Source organism: Rhinopithecus roxellana, chromosome 13, assembly GCF_007565055.1.
Source record: "Rhinopithecus roxellana isolate Shanxi Qingling chromosome 13, ASM756505v1, whole genome shotgun sequence".
Lineage (NCBI taxonomy): Eukaryota > Metazoa > Chordata > Mammalia > Primates > Cercopithecidae > Rhinopithecus > Rhinopithecus roxellana.
The window spans coordinates 115,683,215-115,704,849 of record NC_044561.1 but is presented as its reverse complement, the minus strand read 5'-3'; the positions used below and the strand labels follow the sequence as shown (position 1 = coordinate 115,704,849).

Below are 21,635 nucleotides of genomic sequence, written 5' to 3'. Positions count from 1 at the left end.
GAGCAAATAAGTGGATGAGTGAATGCATTTTTCAATTGATGCACTGTCTCCAAGCCAGGCAGTGTGGTATAGAATATCAAGTACAGGCTTTGGAGTCAGAACTGCCTAGTACAGTGTCAGCAAGAGATTGTTGAATGTACCTGAGAATGCCTTACTTGCTACTACCTGTGACAACATGGATGAATCCCACGGACATAATGATAACATTGAGAGAAAGAAACCAGAAACAAAAATGTGCGTTTCATAGGATCGCACTGATACACAGCGCAAAAACTGGCAAAACTCGTCTATGCTGTTAAAAGTTAGAGGTGATCCCTGATGGGGGTAGGCAAGTAGGATTGCAAGGGAGTGTGAGGAAAAGTTTTGGGCCTGGTAATGGTTTGGTTTTTGATTATATGACTGTGTCCAGTTTTCAAAAATTAATCAAGAGGTATGATTTTCTGTATGTGTATTATACCATAATTAATTTTTTATTTTTTAGAGACAGTGTCTCTCTCTCTCACCCAGGCTAAAGTGCAGTGGTACAATCATGGCTCACTATAGCCTTGGACTCCTGGGCTCAAGCCATCTTCCCACTTGAGCCCCCGAGTAGCTGGGACTACAGATGTGTACCACCAACCCAGCTAATTTTTTAATACTTTGTGGATACAGGGTCCTACTGTGTTGCCTAGACTCTTCTCAAACTCCTGGTTCTACCAGTCCTCCCACCTTGGCATCCTAAACTGCTGGGATTTCAGGTGTGAGCCACCACACCTAGCCAAATAAAATATTTTTAATGGAACAAACCAAGTAAGAGAAACAAAAAATCTTGTTTGCCACTTTACAACTGTGTAATTTCAAGATGTGACACTCAGTGTGATCCATGGGACCAGTGCTGGGCTACCAATTGTTAGTTATTTTTACCCTTGAGCAAGTGCAGAAATTGAGAGTGCGCCCTTCAGAACTCTTCTGGTATCTTGCAGTGACACTCAAGTGTGTGATCGGGGAACAGTAGACACAAATCATTCCACAGGTGTAGACCAGTTTAGTTATTGCTGAACTCACATAATATGTCACATGGGGCATGGTCTTCATATATCATAGACACACTGTCTCCATATACAATTTGAAAAATGCGGATTGCATGCAAGTTGCTTCTGTTGGCACCTCAGTTTCTCCATTATTAAAATGAGAGTAGCTATCCTGATGCCCCTAAGGATTTGAGGAAGACAAAAAAGATAGTGCACGAGAAAGCACCAGTCCGCAATTGCTATCTGTCTGGAATATGGGGCCCAGGATCTGCATTTTTAACAAGCCTCATAAATCTCATCGCGATGTTGTACCTGGGCACTGTTCTATGACTGCAGTGTCCAGCATGGTGGCCACTGGCCACATGGGGCTACTGCACTTGTGAAAAGCAGTGGCTGGCCGAAATGAAGATGCACTGAAGGGGTAAAAGACATGTTTGTAAGACTTCATATGAATAGTAGATTGTAAACAATTCCATTCAACGTTTATGTTGTCTACAGATTGAAATGATAATAGTTTGGATACTGGGTTCAACAAGATGTGTTATTAAAAGTAGTTTCTTTTTTATTTTTTACTTCTTTTCATGAGACTGTCAGAAAATTCAAAATGACATCTGTGGGTCACCCTCTGTTTCTTAAAAATTTTTTGTGGGTACATAGTAGGTGTATATATATTTATGGGTTGGTTACATGAGGTATTTTGACATAAGCATGCAATGCGTAATAATCACATCTTGATAAATGGGGTGTCCATCCCCTCAAGCAATTATCCTCTCTGTTAGAAACAATCCAATTATACCCTTTTAGTTATTTTAAAATGTAGTTATTTTTGACCATGGACCCCCTGTTGTGCTAGCAAATATAAGATCTTACTCATTCTTTCAATTTTTTCTACCCATTAACCATCCCCCAACCCCGTACTACCCTTTCCAGCCTCTGATAACCATCCGTCTACTCTCTATCTCCGTGAGTTCAATTATTTTAAGTTTTAACTCCCACAAATCAACGAGAACATGTATTGCTCCGGTGAGTGAGCAATGGGGTATTTGGAGGCTGGGATCATCTGTAAAGTGGACAGCAACAGGCAGCTTAGCAGAATCTGCTGGCCAAGCTCACATGCCCGCCCCTTCCTCCACCTCCCTAAGATTCCTCCAAATGAGTGAGGCATTTATTTGTTTGTTTGCTGACTTGTCCTACAGATCAACTACAAGGCTGTTGGCTCGCTGGACCCAAGTGCTGACCTCTCCAGCCAGAGGGGGAAAGTGTTCAAGCTCCGGAATGAAACCCACCACCTCTTTGTGGGTCTGTACCCAGGGACCACCTATTCCTTCACCATCAAGGCCAGCACAGCAAAGGGCTTTGGGCCCCCTGTCACCACTCGGATCGCCACCAAAATTTCAGGTATCTCTGCTGGAAAGGAAAAAGGGAAAAAGGTTATTTTACCCCCACTTCCTAATTTTTCCTTGAAGTGGAAATTTTTCTTGAATTGTCGCCCTGTGATGTGGGTGGAATTAAGACGATTCAGTCCCTAGGGAGTTACCATTGTTGTCTATGAAGAAAATCTAAGTGATGAACTTCCTAAAGTGTAAAAATTAGATTAATTAGTGGCAAGCCACTAAATAATGTGCCCACAGGGTTGCATTAAATAGTACATGTGTGTGTAGATAATGTGTATTGCGCACAAGTTGGTTATTAAATTCATTTCAGGAACATTCTTTTTGCCAGAACAAGACAGCACAGGTTCTCATGAAATGCCTGGCGAATGAATGAATGAATGAATGAATGAATGAATGAATATTATAGGGCCACAGCAGTCCAGAATTACAGACTGCCATCCCCAGTAGGGCCCGCTCTGCCACTAGACAGCAACAATGAAGAATTATTTCAGAACCTTTTCTACAGCTTTCATTATCCTAAATATCTGTGCAATTCTGGTCTGCATACATACATATTTTGCACATGGTTTTCCAGAAAAACATGGTTTTTTTGTAGCTTAATGTTTTCTCTTATCTTTATCCCATAAGTATTTCCTATGTTGATACATTGCTTTTGTTATAATGTTCTGTCAAGTGGATGGACATAATTTAATTATACATTCCCCTGTGGTAGGATATATTTGGTGCTTCCATGTTTTTACAAAATAACGCTTCAATAAACATGTTACAAAATAAAGTTTCATTCATTGGTTTGGATTATAACTTTAGAATTAAATTCAGAATTTGGAAAAACTGAATTAAAAAGGATGTGGGTTTTAATAGCTGTTACTACAAATGGCTAAATTACCTTCCCAAAGGAATAGATATAGTTGCATTCCTATCAGCTGAGTATGAGGGAAGGGGGGGGTCTCATGAATAAAAAAAATCAGAGGGGAAGTAGTTCATAATTGATTTAATTTGCATTTTAAATGTGTTTAGCAAGGTTGATTCTGGTTTCACTTCTTTGTTAGTACTTACATTCCCTCCACATGTTTATTAGGTGTGGAACGTTTTGGTTCATGCAGGTTCCTGGACACACCATTGCTACCCTTCCCTACACTACTGCACCTTGAAGAAACCTACTGTGGGCCGGTGGGGCATCAGCGCCTGCTTTACTGAAGGCCTGGAAGTCTTCTTATCCAACCCCTTTTCCTAAACTTCCTCCATCTGGTCATGCTGTGTCTCTAAGGATGGCAGCAAGGGGCGGTGGGGAGCCGGTTGGGCACCTGTCCTGAACTCACCTTCACTCTCTGTTTCCTTTCCAGCTCCATCCATGCCTGAGTATGACACAGACACCCCACTGAATGAGACAGACACGACCATCACAGTGATGCTGAAACCCGCTCAGTCCCGGGGAGCCCCTGTCAGGTGAGGACAGTTCTTCACTTGGAGTCTGTGGTTTTCCTTCTCTGTGCCACATGGGCCTCCAGTTGAATCATGTGACCGGCAATACCCATGGGCACGACTGGCCAGGAACAAAACTTCCTGGGAGCAAGGAGGTCAGCAGCCCCAAGCCCAGTTCAAAGGGAGCCCCTGAGTTCAAGGCAAACCTGGGCAACATAGGGAGACCCCGTCTCTACAAAGAAAAAAAATTTTTTAATTAGCTGGATGTGATAGCACACACCTGGAGTCCCAGCTACTTGAGAGGATGATGTGGAAAGATTGCTTGAGCCTGGAAGACGGAGACCGCAGTGAGCTGTGATCATGCCACTGCACTCCAGCCTGGGCAATAGAGTGAGACCCTGTCTCAAAAAACAAACAAACAAACAAACAAAAAATCCTAATCGGGACCTGAGATGGTCTAGAAGGAAACTTCCTGGAACATGTTTATGGTAAATTTAGTTAGTGGGGTTGGTGGCCTGGAACACAGTCTCCTGGCAAGGTTACTTTTCTTTGTGTCACTGTCAGTAACAGCCAGATAGACAGACTTGCTGAATTCTGAAAATAACCTGATCAGATATCACAAATCTGACAAGACCTGGGGGCTGGTCCAGTTTAAGGCTGTAGGGTGCTAGAGTCCCATAGGGACACTTGCTATCAAGGTAAAACTGCTGATTTTACCAAAGATGGTTGGAGTTCAGGAATACACTGAGGCATCTCCATAGCTAAACTGACCAGTGTCAGTTCATGATATCAGGAGCATGGGCATCTCTTTTAAACAAGCTACCCTTTGCCCAAGGGCAGCAATATTGACTGTCGGTTTTGCCCAGAACTCCAGGAAAGAGGACTACAGTCCCTTAAAATGAAGCAAAGCATTGAGTGGAACAACTTTCAAATTGCTCAGTTCAGTTCATCAAGCATAAACTGAGTATGTTATGTACCAGGAATGAGGCGGGGCCCAGGGCCTAAAAACCATTCATTCATTCAACAAACATTTTTATTAAGATGGGGAGGGGGAAGGGATTGCATTGGGAGTTATACATGATATAAATAACGAATTGATGGGTGCTGATGAGTTGATGGGTGCAGCACACCAACATGGCACAAGTATACATATGTAACAAACCTGCATGTTATGCACATGTACCCTAGAACTTAAAGTATAATAATAAAAAAAAAAAGAATCCACCCTGTCTCAGGCAAGTCTTAAGTGCTTGGAAACATAGCAGTGAACTAGCCGTGGATAAGTCATGTCCTAAAGAAAGTCAAACTCTAGTTGGGGAGACAGAAACCTAATTACAGTACAGTGTGTCCTTGTGGAGATATGTGTAGGTCATTATAAGAGCTCAGAGGACAGAATTCCCAGTGGAGGAGACACTGAGCTGTATCTTAAATGATGTGTAAGATTTCACCAATGTTGTAAGAGTGTCCAGTGTGAGCACAGGCATGGAGGAGAGAGATGGTGTGCTGTAACAGGGAGCAACCAGGGTGGTTGTTTGCTTTAACATAAACATTAAGGTGGGAGTGCTGGGATGAGAATGGGAGTGTGTTTGAGAGGCTCAGGCCTGTTTGAAGGGCATGGGCAGCTACCAGAGAAATGTGTGCAGCCTCACTCCTTGTGTCACTGGAGGCTAGGACACCAGCCCAGAAGGGGGCTTTTGAGATGGTCTAGATAGCCATTGTCCATCCTGTATCCAGCTTCATCTAGAAATGATAGGCATTGAAGCAGACAGAACCAGCCACCACCAATTTGGAAGTTCCTATGTAGTCTGAAGACTTTGGACAATGTTCCCCCTAAGTCAGGTGAATCTTCAGTCATTGCAACATGTGTTGGTAATGTTTACGGGGCATCTGACCAGAGAGTATTTGTCTTATATTTTACACATTGGTAGTTCCAGGGCAACCCTACGTGTGATAAGTCAAAGCAGATGGTTGGGTCTTAAGTCAAATTCAGTTATGAATCCCCTGCTTTTCTTCCAGTTACTCTGATCTAACATTGCCATTTAATTTTCTCGATATACTGTGAGATATTATCTTCATTTTCAGATGCACGTGAAGAAACTGAGGCACAGAAATGCCCAAGGGCATACAGACAGTAGGAAAGCTGAGTTTGAAGGCAGGTCCCCCAGGTGTCAAATCATATTCCACTTTGGCCACCAGTGCCTTCCTCCCTTTCACAATTCTCTCTTCTTTTATACCATAGTATTGGTCACTGTTTCAAAATCTTAGAAAGCTTCCCAGATAGCAAAAGTACAGCCCAGAGAAGGGAAGAGGCTTGTTCAGGGTCGCACAGCAAGTTAACAGCTAACCCAGAACACAGCCCCCATCTGACCCAAAGTCTATGATCGTGATACAGTGTGCCGAGGTAACTAAGCCTATAAAACGTTCAGCTAAGGGACCCAGTCCAGCCGTCGACCATAGCCTTTCAATGTGTTTGGATTTAGGCCAGCTTCCCAGTGTTCTGGCTGTGGGTGGGGCCATGGAAAGAATAAGAGTTTGGTGGCAACAAACCTGGCGTCAGATCCCGTGGTAACAACTGCGTGACCTCAGACAAGATGCTTAATCTCACTCTCTGAGATCAACTCTCCTTATCTGTCAAGTAGGGCCAGTAGCTATTTCATAGAGGCTGAACAAAACATGAAAATACCAAGAGTAAGGCAGGCCTGATATCCAGGCCTTCCTGACCCCAGCCAGGGTCCAAGCTCCTTCACCCCCTGCAAAGGGGGCCTCTGAGTAGCCCAAACCAAAATGCACATGAGAACTTTTCCAGTTCCCACACAGAGGAGCCCTTACACTTTCCCTCTGAATCGCTATACTCTTTGCACATCTATTTAACAAGCTTATACATCCTAACATTCAGCAAATTATGAGGAGGGATAAGGGGATGAAAGTTTCCCAGTGGCAATGAGAAATGACAATTGTCAGGGTGCAAAGGAATAGCACAACTCTACAAAACAGACACAGGGACTCAAAAATCAAGTAGGCCTACATGCTGTCATCCCTCACAGCCATGCCTGTTTATTACTTGGTCCTGGTTTACCCTGAAAATATGGGTCTGCAACTTACAGGAGCCTGCTAGCTTTCATTTAAGGAACAAGCACTTGCTACCAGCTTGTCTCTATATATAACACTACCTGTATTCTCGCAACATTGTATAATAGTCGCCTCATTTTGCAAATATAGAAATTGAGACAAACAGAAGCTAAGTCAGTTGACTCAGGCTATAAAGCAAGCAAGTGGTACAGGCAAAATTTAAACTTAGTTCAAATGACCCAAAGCCAACATGCATTTTACTATACTATACCACCACCTAGGAGAAAGGTATGCATGATACATTTTGGTGACATTTTTTTTTCAAAAAAAAAAAAAAAAATGTCACTGCTCAAAGGGGAAATGGTTGGTGTCTGGAACTGTCTGGCTGCTTTTCATCTCAAGGCTCTGGAGCATTGAGGGTGGGTGTATACTCAGTTTCTGGAATTATTTCCAGACTGTTTCTTGAGCATTTGACTAGAAGGGGAAGTAACTGACCAATGCCACCCAACCTGACTTTAAGGACAACTGGAAGGACAGAAGTGGAAATATCACAGTGGATTTCAGTTATCTTGACCTTCATTCACCTTGAACTCTGGGTAGTAGGATGTTATATGAGAGGTAGTTGACCACTAGGTCATGCAACAAATATTTATTGAACACTTACTATGTTTAGGAAAGTGAGCTAAGCAATAGGGATGCAGGGAACAAGATAGCCACACCTGTGCCCACTTGAGGCTCCAGGAAACTGTGAGTGAGGCAGGGAGGTGGGGCGTTAAGCAAACACACAAACAAAGTCATGAAATTAGCAAAAAAGTGTCACTGAACAGAACTTGGTCTGTTTGCCCGTGCACAATAGAAAGCCAAACTCAGAAGCACTGTGTTTTTGTAGAGAGAAAAGTATATTGCAAGGCTGCCGAACAAGGAGACAGGAGTCAGGCTTTTGGAGGCAGGGACAGGTTTGACAGACAGAAGGTAATCGCGTGATCTGATTGGACATTTGCAATTTTGTGATGTGGGAGGCTCGATCTGACTGGATCATGTCATGAGGTGATGCTATTGGATCATGGATCATGCCATGTGGTGTTGACTTCTTAATCCATCCCCATTCCTTCGTCCAAGCACCTAGGTTCCACCAATTGTGTCATGCCTGGTTCATCTGGTGTGCTCGGGTTATGTTTCTTGCAACCTAGGGGCATTGGGCTGCTTCTGCAGTTTCACTGTAAGATGACATGAAACCACAGGTACATTGACTGTAGTGATTGAAAGAAGCAGTAGACTGGCTGGTGAGATGAACACCACCCAGGAAAGCACAGCAGTGTGCAGTTCTGTGAGTTGGGGAGGTGAAGGATGTGAGAAAAACAATATGGACACTCTATGATCCTGGGACTCAAAGAACTCACTAGATGCACTGGGTTAAGGACGCTTCGAATCAGATTTTACAGTTGATAGTTTTCTGAATTGGCATGTACCATTAATTGTTCCTTTACTTCTGTTGTATTATCTGATCCTCACCTACCTGGTGAGTCAGCTGGCTGGGAAATACCATTTCCATTTTGGAGCAGGAAACTGAAGTCTAAGATGTTAACTGATTGGCCCAAGCTTGTGGGGCTCATTACCGGTAAAGCCAGTGCATAGACCTAGTATCCTGGCTCTGAGTTCATGGCTCCCCTGAGAAGTTCTGAGTTCCTCTGCCTGGTATGTCACGTGATGACTGGGTGGCCCTTTCGTGGGGGTGCTATGGAGTAAACCTCCACCAACCAGGGCAAGAAGAGCAAGAGGAATTCTCAGGGGTCCTCCAGCTCTGCCTTGTGTGAGCCCGGTCTATCACTTGTGAGCTTCAGTAAGTCCCTCTCTGAGTGGAGCTGTGAGTTCTCACACAGACTCAAACGGAAACTTTGGCCTTCAGACCCCACTCAGGTAGGCTCTTCTTGCTACCAATGATGCTCCAACCCTGGCTAAGCCAAACTCCAGCCCCTGCTCTGCCACTTACTGCTCCTCTGAAGCCCCATGGATCTGACTATTTGGTAGAACTGAGTGTGCAGGGGGGCGAGGTGTGGCAGGGAGGACTGTTGCTGTGTGGGGCTCCCACACCCTCGTCCCTCCAGCCAAACCACCTCAGCAGCTTGGCCTATTTTTCTAATACTCCACAATGGAGATTTATTGCTTTTGTATTGCTTTCCTTGGGCCTTCAAAGATTTTTGGTTTTTAAGTGACAGAATCCCAGAATTGCTTAAAAGATCAATCAAATAGTGACTAGAATCTAATATTCAGTTCTGGTTTGAACATGCTGAGCCTTCTTCCCCCACACCCCACCTGTCACACTGATGTGTGACTGATCTGTAGTAACCTTCATAAGAAAGTAACTTGGCCATGAATTAGTCACCTATAATGCAATCCCTGAAGTGAGGCTGGGGGCAGAGCCCCAGGTTCTATAACAGACCATCCCCTGATCCCTGAAGACTTCCTTGGAAATGCTTTTTCCCCCTTTCCTCTCCTTCCTGTCTAATCAGTCATGGAGACTGGTCTGCTGGACTTCAGAACCTGGGCCAGGCTCCTTCTCCTCCTCCCCCATTACCACTTTCCAGCCTCATCCTGTGGCCCTGCACCTGCTGGGATATGCTTGCTGGGGTGCTTGCTGCAGTGCTTGCTGCAGCTTCTCATCCTTCAATCCACCCTCCACTGAATTGCTGGAATGATCCTTCGGAAGCATAAATTGGATCTAGTTAACTTTCCTGCTTAAAATTCTTAAATGGGTCATTGGTTTTCCATTGCATTAAGTACAAGCTTCTTAGCATGGAATTCAAGGCTCATCAGAATCTGTCCTTAGCCTTGTTTCTGGTTTCCTTTAATTTCCATCTGCCCCTTTACCAGGTTTTACTCAACAGTGACCTATATATTTCCTTCATAGTTCTTTCTTGAGCCTTTACTTGTGTTATACAGCTGTTTATATATATTTTTTGTTTTTTCTGTTGTTTCTACATACCCCTCAACAGGCTGTGAGCTCCAAGAAATCTGAAGGCTTGATACTACTGAATTCCCTTTACATGGGATGGTGTCTGGCATCATACATACATATATATATGTATTTATACATACTAAATACATACTTCAGTAACTAGTTATATCTATAGATAAATGTATATATATTTATATATGTGTCTACTTACTAAAGTATATATATAAACTAGTTATATATATAAAATATATAAACTACTTTATATATATATATATATATTTATATATATATAAAGTTACTAAAGTATGTATTTAGTTCAGCAAATCTATTTTGCCCACCTGGTAGATATTAGGTGCTGGGACTATAGAGATGCACATTGTAGACCCTGCATTCAACTACCTCTTACTCTGAAAAGAGTGCTGTTCAATAGAATTTTCTGCAGTTACAGAAATGTCCTATATGTGTGCTGTGTGGAATGACTGCCATTGAACACATATGACCATTGAGCACCGGATACCGGATACATGGCTAGTACAACTGGGAAACTGATTTTTTAAAATTTTATTTTAATTTAAATTTCAGGAGCCATATATGGCTACTGACTGCCATTTTAGATGGTAAAGGTCTACAGGAAAGATAATCAGAAAAAGAAAAGGTGCCAATGAGCCTGTGTTTGGCCAACTTGTTCAGAGGTTTCCATGAGAGTTCAGTAGAGAGGCAGCCATCGGTAGTCTGGTGAGCTCAGAAGCTGGGAGGGCTTCCGGGAGGCAGTGTTGCTTAAATTGAGACCTAGGGAATGAGGCGGAGTTAGTGAAGAAGGGAAGAGTGTAACCTAGAAGAAAGAGCAGCGTATGCAAAAACACACACAGAGAAGGTAAAGGGTGTGTTCAAGGAGCAACAAGTAGCTCAGTGAGTGGGGACAGAGAGATGAGGAGAAAAGCAAAGAAGCAGGCAGGGTCCAGGTGAAGAAGGTCTTCACTCTGGATTTAGACTTTGTTTAGAAGGGAGTGTGGAACATTGGGAAGGTGAGCGCCCAACTCTTTGTCCTTCTCTGAGCAAACGGGACTCTAGTCCATGTTGTTCTCTCCGCCAAGCATGCCATTCTCCACTTCTCTGACATCCAGTTCACATCGGCCACATCCAGGACCATCTCCACTCTTGCAGCAGAATGCACAGCTCCTTCTGAGCTGCCACTCTGTCATGGTCACTCCTCTGTCAGCGCCTTGCATTGTCAGCCTCTGCTAGACTTTGGCCTCCCTTAGGGCAGAGATGGGTCCCATATGGAGCTCCTCACTCAGACCTGAGACCCTTACGTTCTTCCTGCCATAGCTGACTCCCCAGTTGGATACATTGAAACAGGAGGGGCTCCTAAAATCAGACCAACCTCACACAATTGCCCCACTGGGTATACTGGAAGCAGGTACTTATTTTCTCTGAACCTTAATTTGCTTGTTGGTAAATTAAGATCATTTTGAAGGTCGAATAAGCTAAACTGTGAATAAGCTAAACTGTGTACTGTGTAAAGTAGAACTGGTAGTTGTTCAACATGCTCTTTGGGGGCTGCGTGTGGTGGCTTATGCCTGTAATCCCAGCACTTTGGGAGGCCAACGCAGGCAGAGCACTTGAGGACAGGAATTCAAAACCAGCCTGGCCAACATGGTGTAAACCCATCTCTATTAAAAATACAAAAATTTGTTGGGCGTGGTGGCAGGTACCTGTAATCCCAGCTAGCTGGGAGGCTGAGGCACTAGAATCACTTGAACCCAGTAGGCAGAGGTTGCAGTGACCTGAGATCGCACCACTGCGCTCCAGCCTGGGCGACAGAGCAAGACTTCGTCTCAAAACAAAAGAAAAACATGGTCCTTGGGTTTGGCCAAGCTGTTGACACAATGAGTGGCTCTAAGCCCTGGGCAGCCATGGGCAAGAATATTCTCTGAGCCCTGCTGCAGTTGCAGCCAATGCCTATCTGCTGTGTATCCCCCAGCACTCATGTGAGATCTATTACATATGAAGTGCTGGCCAGTGTGGGGCACATCGGGAAACCTACAGCCGTCTCCAGGGGTGATCTTCAAAACAACATTACCTTAAAAATAGGAAAGACAATCAGAAAAAGAAAGTGCCTATGAGTCTGTGAACTTGATCACATATGAGCACCTTTCTGAAATATAAATTCAAGCAGACGAGCTTATAGTGTCTCATTGCCAAAGGGCCAGCACACCCAGGGTTAAGAGCAACACCCTTGGGAGACAGTTATGTTGTTCAGATAAGAAATGAAGGTGACCCACCATTAGAGTACTTTTGGCGACGAGATACAATTTGTAAGAGGTAAAATGGACATGCCTTGGCGATGACTTCTTCAAGGGGCAGGGTGTTGGAGTGTGAAGGAAAAGAAATTGTCCAGGATGACTCCCAGTTTTCTGGCATGGTTTGTGGGATGGAAGGTGATGCCATTCCCTCAGCCATTGGATACCGAGGGAGGGAAGAGTCTATGAGGACGTTTCATCCAGGAAAGGTGAATGGCGCAAAGGTGGTCTGGGAACTGAATGGGGGAGTTAGGAACTCAACTGAGCAGGAACAGCTGCAACCTAGCATGTGGTCTAGGAGAGTGTTGGGGACTTCCAAGAGACCTTTTACAAGGTCAGTTAGGACATGAGACCTGCTTTCTTAGGTTGCTTGAGGCATGGTGCACAGGGCGTGGGAGCTCTAGCCTGGAGGACTGGGGTATGAAAGATGGAACCATAGAAGATAGTGTAACAAGGTGTAAGCTTCTAAAGGTCATTGCAACTTCTCTTCACCTCCTGATGAGAATCTGTGATCCTTTTGCATTTAACAGGTGCAGTTAGTTAAGATCATAGATTCTGAAATGCACAGTGATTAGCTACAGTACAAATTGGAGATACAGCCAACTTTTAAAGAAAGAAGAAACTTTATTGGGAAGAAAAGCAAACGATTGCCAGATTTCCTTCAGGATTCCTTTAATAACTGTGAAGCCCAGAGTGGGAACACATGAAACAATCACAGAAGGGTTTTGCTGGTCCATGAAGCCGCAGTGAGCAAAATTGGAATCATTACTGTCTGATTCTCAGATACCAACATATGATGGTCTCCAATTAGGAAGGAGAAATGAACATTTAGAGGATTTATTAACACAGGGCAACCTGAGGAGTTTGTGAGGCCTTGTCCACATTGGGAGAGATGAGAAACTGTAATTACATAGACACTCTTTCTCCAAACCTCATTTATTCACTTAGTTCCCCAGTACTCTGGGCCACCTTTGCTGGGACCTGAAGATGAGGAATGCTATGGATCCCACTTTGGTGTATTGGGGGTTACGGGGACATGGATGAGAGGTACTCAGACATAACCTGCAAGAAGACTTAGCTTTGTTAACACCACTTTTAGCCATGCCTAAAATCATGCTGGGACTTCATCACACCAGACTGGGAAGTAGGAGAAGCCAGATATATGAAGAGGCAACTGGAAATAAGGAATAAGGGGATGAATGTTACTGTAATGCCCTTCTCCATGGGGTTGTCCCACAGTCTACAAATGCCAACTAAAGGGGTACATATTAAAGAGATATGTGTACCACCAAAGAAATCACCCTAGGAGACAGGGGTCAGTCTGCTGATACAGCACAGAGCTGCAATTAGATGATTGTTCAGGAAAACAAAAGGGAAGAAAGGTGACACTCAAATAATTTAGGTGGGTTTGCATTCACTTCAGCTTACCCTAACTGCATTTCAGGTCCCCTTTTATAAGGCTCCTTTCTCTACCAACAACCCAGCTTACCAAGAATTGGCTCTGGTGTTAGGATTCTGGATTATATTACTTAGGCTCCAACCAAGGAGGAAAAACAGGTGTTTGGGGAAGAATATTTTAAATGGAGCAGTCGATGGAACATGAAGATCGAAAGAGTGTTCTATTTTGGACTGTCTGCCATCTGGAGAGATGGAGACAAGGACTGTTACTGGCATGAGGAAAAGAAGAGTGGTTGTCATGCTCACCTCCTACCATAGGGACTATTTAAATTCCAAAAGTCTGGAGTGCTGGAGAGACATCTGAGCAGGGGTTTTAGATTTGGGAACCATTAACATCCAGGTGGTATTTGAAGTATGGAGGGGAGTGGATGACCTCATCCTGGGAGAGTGTAGATTAGAAGAGATGAGAAACAGAACAGAGATCTATGAAACTTTATCAAGGAACCACACAGGAGATGGAGAAGGACTGGCCAAAGAGTAGAAAGAAAACCAGGTCTGTATATTTCATTTTGACTTTTCTTTTAAAACAAGAAATTCAAGGGAAGAATCGTTTAAATTGGTTTAATTTTCTCCAAGAGCTTCAAGAAGCTCTTGTAGTAGAAAAGAAGAAAGACACACAAGTTGATCCAGGAGTACAGACAAATGAAGATGATTGATAATGCCAACAAAAGTGCTGGAAAATGGACCATCTGGTCTAGGCTTGCTTTAAAAAGAATGTGAAGGTTGCTGTTCAGAAAATAGAGGTATTGAGGGCCAGGCAACCTGGATGCTGTTGAAGAATTTGTGTAGAGGGTACAAAGCAGGGAGAGGGTAGAAAGACAGGAAGTGTTATTCAGAGGATAAGATGATCAAATGTAAGGTGTCAGTAATAAAACTCTTCTATAGGATACGATGGCTCTGGGTGTGACCACATTGGCAGTGATGGTGAACAGACAGTAATAGATTCAAAGTGAAGATCATTGGAGCCAAATGTTGCAAGGAACACGAGGGCAGACTAAGGATGGAGGGGCTGTCCGAGTAGATGTAGTTCTTATAATACAAACCCTCCAACCCTGGGGAACTGGTGAAACTCATTGCAAGAGCACAGTGACTTTGCACGATGCCTTCTCCTGGTTCTAACTTTTTCTCTAACTTTTTTTTGCTGCTGACTTTTACTTCTCCCACTGTTCTGGGCCCCATGACAGTTTGCATCACTGCTTTGTCTCAGATCTTGCACAGCTGATAACCGATGGCTCTCAGTCTCTGTCTGCAACTGCCCAAAGGTCAGACTTTCAAGTCTGCCTCCATCAAGTGCATTTCTAGAGCCTGATCTATTGATGTTCTTCTGAGTTAGAGCATGGCTGTGTGCCATGTTAGAATCCAAGGAGGTTTGCTCTTATCCAACAAGCATTCTGCACGATGCCTGCTCCAGCTGTTTAGGGCTGCTCAGAGAGTTGCCTCCACTTGGCAACAGTGAAAGAAGTGATTCTGAAAGCCCTGACTTTTTGGTAGGAAAATAACATCTTAGAGTCAGAGTCTCCACCAATGGGCCGAAAAAATGTGTGCTTACTCTCTCAAAATACAAGTCACCCTTTTCTTACCTGGCTACAGCTGCTTAGGGTTTGCTATTTAGTGCATTTCCACTTAGGTATAGACTTACTAAGAATTTTATAACCATATAAGTATTCATGCCCAGAGCAAGATGTAGCAGCCCCAGTAACAAATGCAAGAATTGAGGGCTAGACTTTAGACTTACACTGTCCAATGCAGTAACTATTATTAATAACTACATGTGGCTATTTAAGGTAATTAAAATTAAGTAAAATTAAAGCTTCAGTTCATTAGTTGCATTAGCCACATCTCAAGTACTCAATAGCCACAAGTAGCTAATGGCTAACATATTTCCATCACTGGAAATATGGACAGCATTTCCATCATGGCAGAAAATTATATTTTACTACATTGCTCTAGACCCTAAGAAGGGGTAAGAAGAGGTCAAGGCCCATGTTTGGTTTCAGAGAGGTTGCTTGGCAGCTGTTTGGGGAGAGGTAAAGGCCAGGGATCCTATCATAAGAGACGAGCAATGTAATGAAGACTTAGACACAGGTAGAAGTCCTGAAAACAGCGTGGGACCTATGGCTAGGCTTACTTACTGAGGAGATTCTGATCTACTGAGCTAGACTTCCAAAATTTCTCCACATCACTCCCACTGGATATAGAAAGTGGGAAGTGGTTTAATCCCAAGGTTTCCAAACTTTAATGAACATGCATCATAATCAGCTGGGGTTCTAGTAAGCCTGCAGATTCCTGCCCGTCCTCAAGGACTGTGGGATAATGCCTGAGAATCTGCATTTTGAACAATTTCCCAGGTGACCTACTGGTCTTGGACCACGCTTGAGTACTACTGGTGTTGCCTATAGGTGGTCGCAGGTATGGAGAAAGGAATTTGTACAGGGAACCAAGTCATCTCTTCTCTGGCACCAATATTTGCTCATTCTTGCAATACAGGGAAGCAATAATTTTGCCTTGTACTGTGAAGTTGCCCCTGTTGAGTTTACAGCTTTTGGATCTCTCATGTCTCTCTCAGTGTGTGTTTCATCATGAGGATAACCAGTTTTAGCTCCTAAAAGCTGAACTAGAATCTCTGCCAGCTTATTTCTCTATCCCCATCCACGTGGGGGCTAAAACACACCTCTGTTTTCCTATGATGATGACAATAACTAGTGTCAAAATCATTCATGTTGAGTTGTTGCATGCTGACAGCATATCTGAATATGTCACTTCTATGCAGATGTTGGGGCCTAGGTAGAAGATGGATGTTTGATGAGGCTGAACATCCGAATATCAGAATCTGAACAAATCTGTATTCTTTTGTGGAAGGCTAGAGCAGCCTGGGAGAAACAAATCCATTTCCAACTTTCACTCTATAAAAAGTTCCATATTTTCTTAGATCAGACAAAATATATTGAGTGCCAACATGCTGCAGCAATATGGACGCGTCACTCAGCTGGGTTAGAATCTGTATGCATTGTCCCCCCGGGCCAGTTTTGATTATGTTCTTTTTCCTTTTATTGCAGTCAGCAAATCTGAATTTGCTATTGTGGGGAGAGCAGGAAGAAGAGAGAAAAAGTGAAGGTTTTTAACCTTCAGAAAGTTCAGAGGTTCAGTCTGAATAAGCACAAAAACTTTCAGTGTGCCTCTGAATTCCTTGAATTTGCAGAACTGCTCAGAATCCCAAGAGAACTACCTTGCACATAGGATTCAGGCCCTGCTTTGTGGCTAAAAGGCAAACCTGAAATTATGAGAGAGAAACAGTTAGAGAAAGTGGGAAGAGGAATCAATTTTTTTTTTTTTTTAAGGAGTTGGGTCCCAATCCAGGCTAAGTTTCAGCCTATTGTTCAATTTCTTCAAAGCCATCTGCTTCCCACGGCTCTCAGATAACGTCTCCCCTGCCAGGACACCCTGTTCCTGCTTAATTGAAATTAGTTTCCAAGAATAGTTGTCCAAAGCAGTTTCCAATGGTGGGAATGTTTTGAAAGTCACAATAGGAGTTGAAGCTTTGGGATGCAGATGTTCAAAGGCATCACATGATCTACAACAGCCATCATATTTCCAAAGCCAGGAGTTCTCTCATTGGCCTCTGCAACTCGCAAATGGCTCCTTTGCAACTGGCACCATCTCTCCATCAGGGACATGTAATACTGCAAGTGTGAAGGGAAACAATCACTTCCATTCAGGTTTAGAGCAATGTGTTTCCCAGGCTTAATTATGCCGCAGGTATATAAATTACAGAAACATGTTAATGCTCCCATGATTAAAATTATAGAGTGCCTAATTGAAAAAGCATAAACTGAATTGAAGAATTCCTAATTATAGTTTGCTTTGAGGTGTTAATTTCCTCCATAGTGAATGCATAATTTCTCGGAACCTAAAAAGGTGGCCTCTGCATCAGCACATAGGCTCCAGGCAGATGGAAAAGGTAGTCATCTTTCAGTTCAGGAAGTTGACACAGGAGGCTCTGTTCAGGTCTGGAGCCTGGGAGAGCCTTAGAAGGGAGCTTAGGAAGGAGGTGGAGCTGGTACAGACATCACACCAAGGTTCTACTCTACCTAGTAGGCGTCAGGACCAAGGCAGATGAGCAACCCTTATTAAACTTTTCTCTCCTGCCTTTCCTTTTCTTCTCCAAAGTCTCAACCATTTTCCAAGCTGGAATTTTGTGCCTGTAAGACAGTGATTCTCAAAGTTTGGTCCCAGATTGAATACTGATGTATTACCTGGGACTTTGTTAGAAATGCAAATGTTTAGACTCTGTCCCCAACCAACTAAATCAGAAACTCTAGGGGGACAGCCCAGCAATCTGTTTTAACGTGTCCTCCAGGAGATGCTCATGTGTGCTAGAGTCTGAGAAGCCCAATTCTAAGGAATGGGTCATACACACTCAAATTCATATCTAACTGAGCTTTGTTGAGCTCCTCCTCTGGATCAGAACCTGAGATGAGAACCTGAGGATACCCAGCATCCTTTCATTGATTGTATACTCTGCCCTGAAGTAGAAAAAATAATCCCCTGTTCTCAGTAGAGAAAACTGAGATCCTGAGAAGATGGCTTGCTCAGCTCATAGTATCTTAGGACCTGTAGCTCTTGTAGGTTGTGATGCAGACTCAGATGCATTATGTTGTCAATTTTTTTCATTGTTGCTATGTAATTTTCATCAGTAGCTCTGCTAATGGGTTTTCTGACACACTGTAAGTTGGAGGTTGAACTACAGCTTGGAATGACTTCCAGGTGAGGCTTGACTTTACTAATGTTGAGTCTAACTGTAGAGCCAGGGAAGCGGAGGCTTCTAAATATCTGTAAGCATTGCTATTAGTGGTATCGATTGTGAGTATGCATTCTTCCTGAAGAGCGATGCAAACTCTAAGTACGAAAGACCATGCCACAGCTCAAAAAGAAACTCTTCAGTTTTGGGAAGAAACTCCCCTTGCCCAGTGACCGAAGTAGCTTCGAGGCCCCCTATTAAGGACTCTGGAGGCCACAGAAAGTTGTCTAGAGTAGAGATACAGTACATTTCCTCCTCTCTTTAGACATCCAGTTTCTCTCAGGTTTCTATTTCCTAGTCTAAACACATCAGGGACTTTGTATGTATATGTGCAGTCAGTTTTAGCTAATCCACAGCTATCTGAAACAATAAACTCGTGTTCAGCTTTTTGCGTAATTCTTAGCCATTTCCATATGGTTGAAAATTTGGGTCATTTCCAGTTTTTTTTTTTTTGTCGTTATAAATAACCAAGCAATCACAAATTTATTCATGTTTTTCTTTTGGTATTGTATCTTTAAATAGCAAAAATCCCCAGGAATGGAATTACTGAAATGAATAAAATTGAACTACAGTGTATTGAGTGCCTTCTCTAATATGCCAGGCACTGACAGCCAATTCATATACATTAACCTTTTTCATTCTTTAATTAAAAAATCTCAAAGTAACAAATACACATAGTTGGAAAATCAAATAGCCAAACCATTCCCTACGCCACCATTTACAACCCCCCAGTCCTGTGCCTCAGAGGCAAATACATTTTAATTCTTTGCTCTTTCTTCTGGGAATTGGCAATGTGGTATTTTAAAATTATTGATTGCAGACATTATCTATTTATTTCCTGCCATGATAGATGATAATTTGTCCTAAATCAGCCAATACCGCCCTTCCTTCTTTCCAATGTAGTTAAGCCACAGTTTTTAGTTAAATAAATACACACTGGCCAACTTTACAATTCCATAAAAACAGGCCATTTCAGAGCCAAATGGTATATTACTTTTATTATAGTATAATATGTAAGTATTATATTATTACCTAATTAATTTAAAGCTTGCTAAGATTTTAAGTTCTTTATGTATATTAACTCAGTTGATTATCATTAAAACCCTATCAGGTAGAAACTAGTATTATCCCTATTTTACAGATGGGGAAACTGAAGTACTAAAAAGTTAACTAACTTGCTCAAGATCATGCAGCTAGTAGCAACTAATATGGAATTTGAACATAATGGTCTAGCCCCACAGTCTAGAGCTTACTGCTATGTTATACTACCTCTAATTACTCTTTTTGTGGGCTTTTTTGTTTAATTCATTATAGAATGTACAGTTATTCTCCTTTCTTCAGGCAGTTTCTTTATTAAACTATTCATATATTTTTCCTCCCACAGAACTTCATCATTTTAGGGTTGCCTTTAAATACTCTGTTTCCCCTTTTCTTTTCTGCCAATTTCTTCTATTTCCTAAACAAAACAGAACAACTCCCTCAAAAATAATATCATATTTGTTTATAATTTTGGCAGTCATACTTTTTCATTTTAAGAACTACTTACTGTTCTTTGAATTTTTTTCTTATAACATTCACTTGTTATTTATAGAAGTAATCATTTCTCAAACATCTCAGGATATGATTTTGATTTTGGAGGAGGGGGAAGCTTTTCTGATTCCTGTATTATCTCTGTTTCTTCTACAGTCATTTTTTAAATCCACTGCTCTCTTTCATGTTGGAAGCATTGCTCACCTAACCAGTGAACCTCCATAGCCAATATTGAAAAGTAAGGTGTTGAGAAAGTTATCTGGAGGTACTGTGCTTTTGGAGGTGGAGGCATTCAAATTCTGAGATGAAATCCTCTTCCTATCTCATGCCTAAGGGGTAGAAGACAGACACATAGCTCTCCATGTTCAAAATTTTGATGGTTTTGTGTACAGACTTTTGATCAGCTCCCCAGTTTTCAGCCCCACATTTTACTTCCACACTGTCCACACTTGACTACTCCAACATCAGAATCTCTCTTGAAATCTGTGGGGGAAATAAAGTCCATCCTTATTCACATGTCTTTGCAATCTGACTTTCTTTATCCCATCACATGTGGTACTTCTCCTCTGATCATTTTTAGGTTTCTAGAATTTTCTTAAAACTGCTCATCCACTGATGTCCCCTCTCCTGTCCTCTTTTTCTGTGTGGATTTCTATGCTTTTTCACATTTCACTGTTACTGCAGTGAAATCTTAGGAGAAAGAGGAGGTAAATGGAGTACATTAATTCTTCCACGTTTAACTAGAAGTTCACTTACATTATTATCTAATCCAGTTTTTCAAATAACTAATGATGGAGGCATTATTATTGTATTCAGTTCTTATAAATGCTATCATTTAAATAAATTAAGATCACTTAACTAGTGAGATTCAGAGCTAAAATTCAAGTTTAATGCTGATTCCTGAGCCTATGCTCTTTTTACTCCGAGGTCATAAAAACATTTATGAGTCTTGAAAACCATTGCCAGATTATTTTCCCCAATTTGATGAATCAATTAGAAATGCTACTGGAATTATAGAATCCTACCAGTTCAACCACAGCTTCACTGAAATGGCTTGTTATAATTTATGCTTACTTTTACTAATTTAATGCATTTTAAATGGGAACATATTGTCATTTTGATTTGCATTTCTTGGCTTACTGGCAAGGCAGAATATTTTTCTACGTATTTTTATGCTATTAACATTTTTTTGTGAGTTTTCTTTTTACATCCTTTTGCTAATTACCTATGGCATTGGTTCTCAAATTAACAGGGTTAATTTGTCCCCTAAGAGATACCTGGCAATGTCAGGACATACTTTTGTTTATTACAAGTCGGAGGTGATATTGGCATCTAGTTAGTGGGGGGGGGGGGGGTCACAGGGATCCTGCTGAACATCCCACAATGCATAGCACAGCCCCCTACAACGAAGACTTATCCAGCCCAAAATGTCAGTAGTGCCAAGATTGAGAAATCCTGAACCATGGGGGTCTTAATAGATTTATTTTTTTTAAATGTATGATTCAGAGATTCTTGATCTTTTAAATTTGAAGACCCCTCTACACTCTTAAAAATTAACGAAGTCATCAAAGAACTTTTGTTTATGTGGGTTTTGTCTATCAATATTTACTGTATTAGAAATTAAAGCCAAATTCAAGCTGGGCATGGTGGCTCATGCGTGTTATCCCAGCACTTTGTGAGGCCAAGGTGGGTGGA

The 21,635-nt window shown here is 42.2% G+C and overlaps 1 protein-coding gene across 1 annotated transcript in view; it reads left to right on the top strand.

The window, feature by feature from the left end:
- Positions 1-21,635, top strand: part of PTPRT (protein tyrosine phosphatase receptor type T) — an 812,457-nt gene that overhangs the window by 533,773 nt on the left and 257,049 nt on the right. The window contains exons 10-11 of the mRNA XM_030915349.1: positions 2,207-2,408; positions 3,748-3,850. Of these exons, the coding sequence (XP_030771209.1) occupies positions 2,207-2,408; positions 3,748-3,850 (305 nt within the window). The remainder of the gene's footprint in view (positions 1-2,206; positions 2,409-3,747; positions 3,851-21,635) is intronic.